At 38.6% G+C, this 13,002-nt stretch overlaps 1 protein-coding gene across 1 annotated transcript in view; it reads right to left on the reverse strand.

The window, feature by feature from the left end:
* The window catches only part of SPG7 (SPG7, paraplegin matrix AAA peptidase subunit), an 87,213-nt gene that overhangs the window by 37,075 nt on the left and 37,136 nt on the right, over positions 1-13,002 (reverse strand). The window contains exons 5-9 of the mRNA XM_027846948.1: positions 6,053-6,192; positions 3,068-3,170; positions 2,254-2,379; positions 1,204-1,366; positions 541-714 (exon numbers count right to left, since the gene is read on the reverse strand). Of these exons, the coding sequence (XP_027702749.1) occupies positions 541-714; positions 1,204-1,366; positions 2,254-2,379; positions 3,068-3,170; positions 6,053-6,192 (706 nt within the window). The remainder of the gene's footprint in view (positions 1-540; positions 715-1,203; positions 1,367-2,253; positions 2,380-3,067; positions 3,171-6,052; positions 6,193-13,002) is intronic.

The following is a 13,002-nucleotide window of genomic DNA, read 5'->3' on the forward strand; positions in this document are numbered from 1 at the left end:
AAAGCTCTGTGCTTGTATACCTGTGCCTCTAGCCTCCCAGCTACAGCCGCTACCTGCTGCTCACTCCCACCATGGCAAGGCCTGCTCCTCTCCCACAAAGACTTTCTTTGCTTCCATTCCTCCTCTATTTCCCATCCTCTCCTGGGGCGGAGGGGAGGCAGAGAGAGGAAAGAAGAACCCTGCCTCATGTACACTGCTCCTGCTGAATTAGGGGAAGGAGGAAAAATGACCATCCAGCCCCATCGACACTGGGTATAGATGGGGAAGGTAGCGAGTGATTTCTGGCCCATCTGCTCACCTGACTACCAACCCATCTGCCTAGGGAGGATTACAGCAAAGGCAAGTGGTGGCTGCAAGTATGGGGAACAGCTGGGCTGCTCTCCTCGGCTCCACTGGAGAATCGTGTGGGTATCCCACCCTCAAGAAGGGCGGTGGCAGACACTGTTGGATTCAAAACTAAACAACTTGATCTGTACAGAGAGTAGAGACTGCCTTTCAGACAAACTGGAAGAGTGGACATACGGTCAGCAGCATACTAACCATCCATTTCAACCAAAAGCTGGTTTAAAGTCTGTTCCTCCTCAGTGTTGGAGAAGCCAGACATAGTAGTAGATCGCTTCTTGCCCACAGCATCGATCTCATCAATATAAACAATACACGGGGCTCGGTTCTGGGCTTCTCTAAACAGGCTTCGGACTCGAGCCGCTCCAAGACCTGAGAAGAAAACAGGAAAGAATAAGGGACTGGAAAAGATTAAGAAACAATACTAACTAGTTGGTAAAGTAATTATCTTCTCCTATCAGAGAGTAGGTATACTTACAGTGATAATTTCCAAACCCTAACAGGACACCATTACATACAGACACAGCTACAGACAGACAGACATAAGACATATATTTAGAGTGGAAGCCACTCCCAACCAAACTACAGAGCTCACTACCAGCAGACCTCCTGGCTTTAAGTGAAAACTGTTCATTTTAATGACATGATTATCTAAAATGATTAATAAATTTTAAGCTATAACATCTCAACTTTCTTTCTCCATTTCTTTCCCAACTCTCCACTAATTTTGCATGTGAAGAAGTAAGGAGCACAAAACAGGAGGAATTCAGAAGCAGGTTAAATTTTTCTTTCACCAACTGGGGTACTCAAAAGCTATTACACGTTTCCCCCCAATTTATAACTATTTTGCTGACGACTCACCTCCTATCACTTCTACAAACTCTGAGCCAGCCATTGCCAGGAATGGCACTTGGGCTTCCGTAGCTACTGCCTTGGCCAACAAAGTCTTTCCACAACCTGGGGGTCCAAGCAATAAAGCACCCTTTGGGACTTTGGCACCAAGCTGGAGGAAGCGCTCTGGACTCTAGAGGGAGAGCACATGTTACATGAGCATAGTCATTTGGGGTTTCAAATAGTTTTTAAGAGGAAATAGCTCTAAGAGGTTCAAATAACTTATTTTCTTTTTCTTCTTTTTTACTGATCCCTTTTGCTTTTACATCACCTTCATTTCTAAATATATCCCTTCTCTTAGCCCTACCCAGCAAGTTGTCCCTTGAACAAAAAGGAAAAAGGGGAAAAAAAGTTCAGCAAAACAAAACATGGACCAGGCTTAACAACATATGCAATGTTTCACAACCACAATCTCCCACCTGTTCAAAGAAGAGAGGGACATTCTCTCATTTTTCTTCAGGGAAAACCTTGATCATTATAAGTACAATGTTCATCAAATAATTTATTCCCTCGCATATAACCGTATGGCTATGAACTCAAACTGGGAAAAATCCACTCCAAGAAACCAACTTCACAGTTAAGATAATTTCTAGGATGTTCACTAGCCAGAGCATCAAGGGCCTAAAATGTCTGAGGCAGATTTAGTTTGCTTTCCTAGCTGGTTAGTAGGTCTGTCTGCATATTCAGTAAGTGCCCAATGTGTCTCGATGAAAAAAGGAAAGAGACAGATAATATCAAATTCACTACATGCTATATAGGTTATCAATCAATCCACAATACAGGTGGTTTGAGGTTTTTTAAAGTGGAATTGCAGTTCTGAAGATGATGCCTATTCTACACAAAAATAACCCTGACGTAATGTTTTCTTCTAGGAAAACTGGAATGCCTTTCCATCATGCTTACCTAGGACATAAAAACTCAGAGTTGACTGAAATGGTTAATCAAGAGACCTCAAGAAAGGTCTCCAGGCTTCCTCTATACTTTCAGCTATCTTTCTGCCCCAGAATTTTTGTTTCTCACCTTTAGATAATCCACAAACTCCTTGACTTCTAATTTGGCTTCATGCATTCCTGCTACATCTTTGAAGCTGATCCCTTTCCCAAGCTTTCCATCCACAACAGTGAAGCGAGCCATTTTCAGTTGGTTCTGTGTTAGAAAATATACAAAAAAAGCAATTTTGAAAAAATAAGTCTTATAGAGGGGAGAAAAAAATCAGTACATCAGCACCAATACTTTGGTCTATCTACCTTTCTATACACAGACTGATTTCTTTCTCATATCACTACTGCCTCTGTCTACAGTGCCCTATAACAAGGAGCAGAATTCATTAAAGGCAGAGACATTATGAAGAGGTAAGTTTTCTTCAATGATGCAAGGAAAAACATCAGCATTTAAACAGAACTGGCTATTAAGAAATGTGGCCGGCTGGTAGCATTTAACGGCAATTTTTAGGCTCTTCCTACATGCTTTAAAAAGTTGTTACTTATGACTGCCAGTGTGAATAAACGACTTGTGAATTATCTCACATGCTCAGCTTTTAGGGCCTCCTCCACCCTTATTCCCAAGCCAAACTACACTTCAATCTATAGGAATGCATTTAAATTAATCATTTGATAAGGATTTAGATTCTTTTCATATAGCCTGAGTTAAAACTAGTTATTATTTAACCTCCAGTCACCCAATCAGAATCAGAGATTATGGAAGAGATGACAGAGTGTGATCTTTGCCACCAATTCATTTTTATTTTTTATTTACATTGTAACATCTGGGAAAGAAGAAACAGAGACAAGTTCTGAGGTTGTAAATACAACTGAATATGATTTATGTAACTTACAAAAGCACTGAATCCCCCTTCCCTTCCTGTCATCCCAGCAAGGCGGAAAATGCACCATAGTATGGCCACACCCACAGCTGTCATTCCCAGGGCATAAAGTGCACTAAAAAGAACAAAAAAGACAAGTTACAGGCTTTGAATCATTACAAATGAAACAAAGTAATAATAATGAACAGCCCTCTGACACCCTCAAAAGTGAGAAAATTATCTGAGGCTTTATGGAAAAAAAAAATGCCACAAATATAAGTCTTTCCTGTCCAATTCACATTGATCAGTCTCTTAGGTAAGTTTTTTTTTCATTCATGTTTTCATATATAAGCAAAATTTCAAAATGCACCATACAAGGCTTCAACTTAGTGAATGCATCCTCTAAAGCAGCTTATGCTACAAACAAAATTCTAGTTATTGACATTCCATAAATTCATCAAATCCTTTAAACTGAATATGAGTTCACAAAAGGTACCCCAGACATTGTGCAGAAATGATCCAAGACCCAGGATCAAGTGTTTACTTAGAAAAGGATAATGAGCATAACAGGAATCTCATCCATCTTTCTCACACTTGTCATAGAGTCAGAAATTCTTAAGCTTCTTACAGAAACATGGTCTACATGAAGTCCCACATGGGATCAAAAGACTTTGAGTAAGATAACTGAAGAACGCAGGCAATCTCACTACTAGGCAAATTCCCACTCTTTCGTTACCATGGGAGGTGAAAGATTTTTTTGCGCCACTAAGGAAAAAAAGAAGTCAGAAACTGATTGGGATCCCAGCTAGACTAAGTTTGGCCACACAAACCCGTCATGTGAAGAGCCATTACTAATCACCTGCAGTATTTTGAAACAGGAGGTGACATAACTCCTTCAAAAGTGGTGTTTTTGTTTTTTTGTTTTTTTTCCCATGGCTCACGGCATGCTGCCACAGTATTACTCAATAAAAAGCATTTTTGCTTGCCTAATTCAGAATGGTTTGGTGTGTTTCTAATGAGACAATCCCATTTTTATTTCTTCTGATCAAGTGATGAAGGGAGTAAACTTAGATCACAGAAATGTCTATTTTTCAAGTTCTACATAGTGAAAAACAGGCAAGAAAATAATCATGTGGATAACTCAGTGGAGTAATCTGGAATAAGGTAGAAAAGGGCTTTTTTTCCCCTAACAAAGTAATCCTTCTCTCAAGGATTTAGCAGTTAATGGAGTTGTGGAGATCACCAATGACAAGCATGTTACTTACTTCATGGTAGAATAAATTTTATTTTGAAAAACAAGCTGTTTTTATTTGTAGCATTTAAAAAGAAATATAGGGGTAGCTAGGTGGCACAGTGGATAGAGCTTTGGCCCTGGAGTCAGGAGGACCTGAGTTAAAATACTGCCTCAAACACTTGACACTTATTAGCTATCTGACCTTGGGAAAAGTCACTTAACCCCTATTGCCTAGCCAAAAAAAAAAAAAAAATTTTATATATATATATGAAAGAAATATAAGTAAAACACTGCAACAACAACAACAAAAAAAAACTATGCCAAAATAACTGGGATATCAGCAAATGGGGGGAAAACGTTGACCAGACTTCTGCATACCAATGAACCAACAAAGGATGCTCTTCAGCCCCTCAGAGCCCCAGCCCAACCCCCATCCGCCCACCAGGATCTCCCTTTCCCAACAGTGCACACTAAAGACCCTTCAGCCTTGCCACTGGTTCTGCTGCTGTACTCTAAAGGCTGTCAGAGCTTTCCACCAGCCTTAAAGTTGAATTCTCCTGTATGTGTTGTCTCCACTCATTCCATCCCCTTCTTGGCCCTATTCCTAACTTCAAATCATGCTCCCCTATCCCTTCCCTTTCCAGCTCCTTTTTTTTGGGTGTATTTTCTTCCTCCAATAAAAGGTACCCTCCTTGAGAACAGGGACTGTTTTTTTGCTTGCATTTGTATCACATTTGCAACCCGAGGATTGGTCATACTTAGCATAATGCCTGGCATGTGGTAAGCAACTAAGAAATGTTTGTTTCCTTCCTCCTCCTTCTGTGAGAGGAACGCCTCTTTGACTTTTCTACTTGTGTTCCTAATGCATGGCCCAGAACAAACACTGAATAATACCTAGCCACCCATACCCTACAAGTTCATTTTCTCCTTGTTTTTTCTTTTTGCCTGGAATATTCCTACGGCAAAACCAAAAGTTTTACCCCCTCAGAATTTTGTTTTCAATAAAGGACTACTGGCTTTCAAGTTCACAGTTATATAAATATGACAAGAACACTTGATTCCCCTGACATTGTATCCTATCATTAAAATGACCTCACAAGGCTCTAAGCCAACACCAAATCTATTCTATGTCTGAGCTACCCATCAGAGAACCTGAGTTCAAACCCCAAATCCGTGACTTAGTACCCATGTGATTCTGGTCATTTGATCTCCCTAAGCCTCAGTTTCCTCATCTGTACAATAAAGGAGTTAGATGATATATCCCTTCTGGCTCTAAATCTATGACCCTAAATCCTATGACTGTTTTGATGAGCAAAGTCCAAATCCCCTTGACTAAACTTACTTCCTCTGATTCCATCGACCTCTATGACCAATCCTCAGGTTGCAAGACTAACAACTCCACCCATCTATAACACTTCTGCTGACAACACAATGAAGTTTTCATTTGACCTTCATTTCCACACTTTTCATTCTTCTCTTTGTGGGAAACTGGCAACTTCACAAATTTAACAAATTAACAAGTAAGTCATAAAAACTGGAAAATACTGAAATATTTCAAGCCAAGTTACAGATTCTCTGTTTTCTAAATTTTAAGTATTTGAGTACATTTAATTACTGTTCCCACAAGGAACTATACTGTTAAATAAATGCCCTTGAGATCACCACTTCTAGTTAGTTTCAAAGCTCTTTGGGGGTTTCTTGCTCCCTCATGTTATCATAACTTGGTAGAAATGAACCTGACCTACTTAGAGCAGTCATGAGAAACACTGAGGCCACAATCATACTTTCCAAAGAAGCCTGTCCGTTTGTAGGACACTGGAATCCTGTCTCTGCTTTCAATGTTCAGTTCATCTTCAGCCGCACGCAGCTTCTCTTCAAACTTGTCAATGTTTGCAACCTGCATCCGGTACATCAAGGTAAACCGCTGGGGACACAAAGCAGAGGAGGCCAGTGATGTGAACAAGCCCCAAACCCAAGAGACTTGACAACAAAGCAGTGGACTGTCAGAATCATATTAACCTATTGGTAGTGTTTATTCTGTCCCCTAAATAGTCCATTAAGCTTATCTGGAATATCACAGATCTTTTTACTATTTCAGTCTCAAAAGATCCACTGATTCCTTGAATCAACTACAGCAAAAATCCAAGTGACAAAAATGCTCTATCAGATGGATATCCCCTTCCCTCTCTCACTAACCCAGCAGATAGATTCTAGCGTTGGAAGAAAGGCAGATAAAAGGAAAATAAGCTGAAATTAAGGAGAAGCTTTTTTCTTTATAACCTCATATCCTGAGCTTAATACAAACACTGCCTAATTTCAGTATCATCCACAACTTTACAAAACAAAATGAGGTCTCATACTTGATTAAAAACATCATGTTCCACTTACTCTAATTATTGAGGTATTAAGAAAGTAAAGTAACACGTTTCAGAAAAAAAATTACAACAATAAGAGACGCAGCATGGCAAAGCAGAGTGAGCACTGGACTTGGAGTCAGACTTAAGTTCCCATATCAATTTTGTCATTCGCTACCATTGTGACTTTGGGTGAATTCACCTAACTGGGCCTCTGTTTCCAGAAGGTTTTAAGGTTCCTTCCAGTTTTGTGACTTCCATCTGTGCCTGTGAGAAAGGAATTTCTGCTTAGCTTTTAAAATCTAATTAACCAAAATATTTCCATTCCCTTCAGGATTCCTATCAATGGAGATTCTATTGTGTTATTTTCATCATTCTAAATTCCATTCTTTTAGACTCTTCATAAAAAATTTTTCTCTTTGAAATTTTCACTATTCAATTATTTGTAGGCAGCTACATGTTTTCTCCCTAGGAAAATTTACCTAGGACACTTTGCCCCTATAACATCCAATCTTATATCATGCTTCACTCATTCGATCAAAAAGAATTTATTAAATGTTTACTATGTACCAGGCATTGTGCTACGTATTAGGAATACAAAGGAAAAGCAAAAATAATCCCTGCCTTCAAGGAGCTAACATTTTAATGGGAGGACAATATATATACATCACAAAATACAAGAAAATATAGAGGAATCTCAGAGAAAATGGCATTAGCAAATGGAGGGGACCAGGAAAGTCTAGCAGAGTAGGTGGCATGTGAGCGGAGTCTTAAAGGAAATCAGGAATCCTAAGGCTTGGAGGGTAAGAGGAAGAACCTTCCAGGAATGGTGAGTAGACAGGTATTGAGATGGGAGATAGAACATGTTCAAAGAACAGCAAGTAGGTCACTGTGGATGGATCACAGGGTGCCTGGGCAGAATGTAAGAAGATTAGAAAGACTGAACGGGGCAGGGTTGTGAACTTCTTATTATATTACAGAGATATTAGGGAGCTACTGGAAGTCATGGTGACATGGTTGAACCTATGCTTTAGGAAAGTCACTCTGACAACATGTGGACAAGGAACTAGGGATGGAACACCAATTAGAAGGCTAGTATAACAATCCAGAAAAAAAGGGATGAAAAGTTAAAATAGAATGGTAGCTGTGTGAAGAGAAAGAAGGAGAGGCACATGAGAGATGTTGGGAAGGCAGAAGTGAAAATATGGCAACTAACTGCCATTTAAGGGATATATGGGGTGAGCAAGAGAAAGGATTCACTGATGACGCCAAGACTATGAACCTGTGTGACTAGGACAGTGGTGCCCTAGACAATAATGAAGAAGCTCAGGAGGGGATGGTTTGATAATGAATTTTGTTTTGGATATTTTGAATTTGAGAAACCTATAGGTTATTCAGCTTGTAATGTTGGTGATGTCAGAATGGCGCTCAGGAAAGAATTGAATATATAAATCTAGGAGACTAGAGAGAAATAAATAAATCTGGAAGCAATCTTCAAAAAGATGATAACTGAACCTATGGAAGCTGATAAGATCACAAAGTAGTGAGGCGATATAGAGAGGAAAATGAAGAAGGCCCAAGACAGACACACTTAGTAGGCATGATACAGATTATGATGCAGCAAATTCACCGGCAAAAATGGTTCACCTGCTTTCTTCATTTTTAAACTATGTATAAAACCAAGACAAGCTAGTAAAAACATGTAGGAATCCAATACAAACCACTGAGTTCTGAATGCTCTGCATATTTTCAACTCTAGGGGACCTTAACCTAATTTCTGTGCCCATCAACTATGATGTAATCATTCATTCATTAATTCAACAAGCATTTACTGAACACCAATATGCCAAGAACTATAGACCTGCTTATATGCTAATTAGATGTTCAAAAATGAAAAAGTCTCTGCAGAAGACAAGTCCACAGAACCATAAATGCAAAATAAATACAAGACGATGTTGTAGAGGGAGAACTAATGACTTGGCGTTAGGAAAGACCTGTTCTGTGTTACGTTATGTGTGTGTTTTTGCCTTTCTATAGTCTTTTTTTTAAATTTTTCTCCAATTACATATAAAAACATTTTTAACATTCTTTTTTTTCTAAGTTTTGACTTCCAAATTCTATTCTTTCCTCCCTTCCCTCTTCCCTCTCCCCTTTCTGAAACAGTAAGCAATCTGATATAGATTATACATGTGCAATCCTGTAAAATATATTTCCATATAAGTTATTTTGTGGAAGAAAATTCGACCACCAACCCCTCCCCCCCAAAAAAAAGGAAAGAAGGAAAGAAAGTGAAAAATAGCATTCAATTCTTTGGAGACAAATATCATGTTTCATCATGAATCCTTTGGGATTGCCTTAGATCATTGTATTGCTGATAAAAGCTAAGTAATTCACAGTTGTTCACTGTACAATATTGCTGTGACTGAGTACAATGTCCTCCTGGTTCTGCTCACTTCACTCTGTATCAGTTCACTTATGTCTTTCCTGGTTTTTCTGAAATTATCCTGCTTATCATTTCTTATAGCACAATAACATTCCATTAGAATCATGTATCACAACTTGTTCAGTCATTTCCTAATTGATGGACATCTCCTCAATTTCCAATTCTTGGCTACCACAGGAAAGGCCTGTTCTGAAGGTGGCAAAGGAACTTGAGTTCAAGGGAGTCAGAGATCCTAAGAGGTAAAGATGGAAAGAAAAGCACTTTGCGCATGAGGAATAATCTGTGAAAAGGATGGAAATGGGGGAAGGAATGTAAGGTACAAGGAACAGCAAGTATGTAAGACCTTTACCAAGGGATAAGAAAGTGCTTGAGGGGAGCAATTAATGAGGGGGAGCAACACTAGCCTGGAAATGATGGCTGAAGCCAGATTATAAATAGCCTTAAATGTCAAACAAGAATTTTTATTTTATCCTATAGCCAAGAGGGAAGCATTGGAGCTCCCTGAGCACCTACCTAAATGACTTGGTCACATCTATGCTTCAGACATATCCACAGTGCAGCAGTATAAAAGGGGGACTAGAAAAGAGAAAGACTGGAGGCAGAGAGAGTAATCAGGTTACTTCAGTAGTCTAAGTGAGTGGTGATAAGGGCTTGAATGAAAGTCAATTAAGGAAATTTTCAATACTTGCCACATATCCAAATTTAAGGGATATAACAATGTAAATTTTTGAATTGTTTTATTTATGTCATATCAAAATGAACAACTCTATGTAGTGTACCCCACCCCCCAACCCCCTAATAATCTGTAGTCACCTAGGGAGGCTAAGTTTGGTGGGTCTCTCTAGTTTAGAAGGTCTGAGCTGCAGCAGGGCTAAAGCCCATCAGCTGTCCACACTAAGCCCAGCACAAACGTGAACTGGGAGAAGAGGGCCACCAGATTGCTCAAGGAGACTCAGGTCAGAAAAATGGAGTAAGTTAAAGCTAACATGTTGATCAATTCTGGGCAAGTTAGCAGCCGCTGTATTTGCAGCCTGAGTAAGACAGGAAGTCCTTTCTCAAAAAAAAACAACCAAACAAACAAAAAAACCAACCATGCTGCTGGAGTGTGGATTGTTACTATAATGCTAAAAATTACTTTACTTAGATATCAAAACATTAGCATATAAATCAACCCTTGTTTGATTTTGGGGAAGTACAAAAAGATCAATAGGAAGATAATAAAGGCCCACAAAACCTGGGAACTGCATGACAAAATCTAGCTTGATTTCCACAGAACGCTATTAACAACAGTATAAGAAAATAGCATTCTAGGATTTTTCCACCCAGAGGTCATTCAAAGTTAATGCTTCCAATGTGTCTTCTATATACAGATTCATATCACAACCTAATTTTCATAAAAATTCAGTAAATTCTGCTGGGGGAGAGAAAAGGGAGAGATTTCCCATTGCAAATTATTATTTTGGCTAATCAGAGGCTTCCCAAAAGCATCCAGCAGTGATTAATTCTCCTCCACCACTACCCCCATATTTCACTAAGTGGGTACCTTAATTAACATATAATTTGAGGGGTACTAGGTGATGCAGTGGATAGAGTACCAGCCCTGGAGTCAGGAGAACCTGAGTTCAAATCCAGCCTCTGATACATGACACTTATTAGCTATGTGACAGTGGGCAAGTCACTCAACCTCAATTATCTCATCACAAACAACAAAAAACAACAACCAAAAAAAAAACACAACACCATATAATTTGAAATGGCTACACTGTGTGAGGTGGGTCAACCAGGCTAAGAATTCCCAGATGGGCCCCCAAAGTCATCTGTTTGATCAAAATCAAAGGGAGTCATTCATTTTTATTTGCATGCATCAGAATGGCAGTTAGTCTAGTATACAAGCAAGAACTACTCATTACCATGAAAAAAAAAATACACTTTTAATAACCCAAGGCAAGTGAAACTTTAAGAGGGAGGTATAAATCATTTTCAAGATACTTCAACTGAAACTGTGACAGTTTCCTAATCAACCAAGCACTTTTTTGGATTAAATTATCTGCATGCAATGTCATGATTCCGCACACACATTAAGAATCTTCATCTTCTGTAAGAAAATTGAGACACTAATGTAATGCTGGTAGAGTTGTGAACTGAACCTACCATTCTGGAGAGCAATTTGGAACTATGCCCAAAAGACAACAAACCTGCGCATACTCTTTGACCCAGCAATAGCACTTCTAGGTCTATATCCCAAAGAGATCATTAAAAAAGGAAAAGAACCTACATGTACAAAAATATTTATAGCAGCTATTTTTGTGATGGCAAAGAACTGGAAATTGAGGAGACAGCTATCAACTGAGGAATGGCCGAACAAGTTGTGGTATATGAATGCAATGGAATACTATTGTTCTATAAGAAATGATGAGCAGGCTGATTTCAGAAAAACCTGGAAAGATTTACATGAACTGACGCTGAGTGAAGTGAGCAGAGCCAGGAGAACACTGTACACAGTAATAGCAACACTGTGCAATGATCAACTATGTGAGACTTAGCTCTTCTCAGCAATGATACAACAATCCAAGACAATTCCAAAAGATTCATGATGGAAAATGCTATCCACATCCAGGGAAAGAACTATGGAATCTGAATGCAAATTGAAGCATACTATTTTCACTTTTTGTGTTTTTTCTTTCTCGTGGTTTTTCCCTTTTGTTCTGATTCTTCTTTCACAACATGACTTACGTGGAAACACGTTTAATATGATTGTACATGTTTTACCTATATCAGATTGTTTGTTGTCTTGGGGAGGGGGGTAAGGAAGGAAGGAGAGAGCAGAAAAATTTTGGAAATCAAAATCTTATAAAAGTGAATGCTGAAAATTATCTTTACATGTAACTAAAAAAAATAAAACATTATTTACATCAAAAAAAAAAGAACCTTCATCTTCATTATGCAATGAGATTTCTTTTTTGACTTTGGAAAATATCATAGCCAATAGTTGTCATTCTGGCAGCAATGCCTCTTCATTTAGTCACTATGCAGTGTAGATAGGTAGATAGATAGATAGATAGATAGATAGATAGATAGATAGATAGATAGATAGATAGATAGGCAGACAGATATTGCAATCAGACAAATCAACAAATCATTACATATTTAATGACACATATAACTAGCATCGTGCAAGGTGCTACACCCAATGAATAACCTCTGCATAACTTTAGTGAGACCCAGAGAATGATCCAAGACACTGAGATGAAGAGATATTCCCAACGTCATGGCAATGTTTTAGCTTCTTGGTATAAAACATCTTGTCACTGATTTATCCAGAAATAATTCCCCTGTGCTATAATTTTGTCAAGGACCCAAAGCAAAGATTGTGGCTCAAACAATCCTCTTCAAATGGAATCTCCAGAGGGCAACAACTCCTGAACCACTCAAGTCATCTCTCCTTCCTCTATATTCCTATAGCACTTATCACCATTGGCTTAATTCTTACTGAATGAAAGCTCAAAGAGCATCAATAAAGTTAATGTAGCAGCCAAAAAAGCATATGGAATCTTCAGCAATATCTTGAGAGACAAAACTTCCAGAATCAGGCAATGTGAGTCCTTCAGTACACTGCCCTCTTCAGACTATATCTGCTGTACAGTGTTCAATTCTGAGAATCACAATTTAGGAAGAACAATGACAAGCTAGAAATGAACCAGGCATTCAATATCTGTTGACATGAAACAAAAACTTTAAAAGTTCACAGCCAAAAACATTCAAAGATAAAGAATACTTTTTTTTTAAAAAATTCAAGCTCTGCAAACAGAGAGTCAGGAAATAAACCCAAAAATGATGGTATCTCTATTTTTGTCTAATGCTAAAGGAATGAGCAAAGAAAAGTACCTTGGATGGGAGTGAAGGTAGGTATCAATTCTGCAGAAGCATGCTATGAAGA

The sequence above is a fragment of the Vombatus ursinus genome, unplaced genomic scaffold (assembly GCF_900497805.2).
Source record: "Vombatus ursinus unplaced genomic scaffold, bare-nosed wombat genome assembly UNPS02005286.1, whole genome shotgun sequence".
Lineage (NCBI taxonomy): Eukaryota > Metazoa > Chordata > Mammalia > Diprotodontia > Vombatidae > Vombatus > Vombatus ursinus.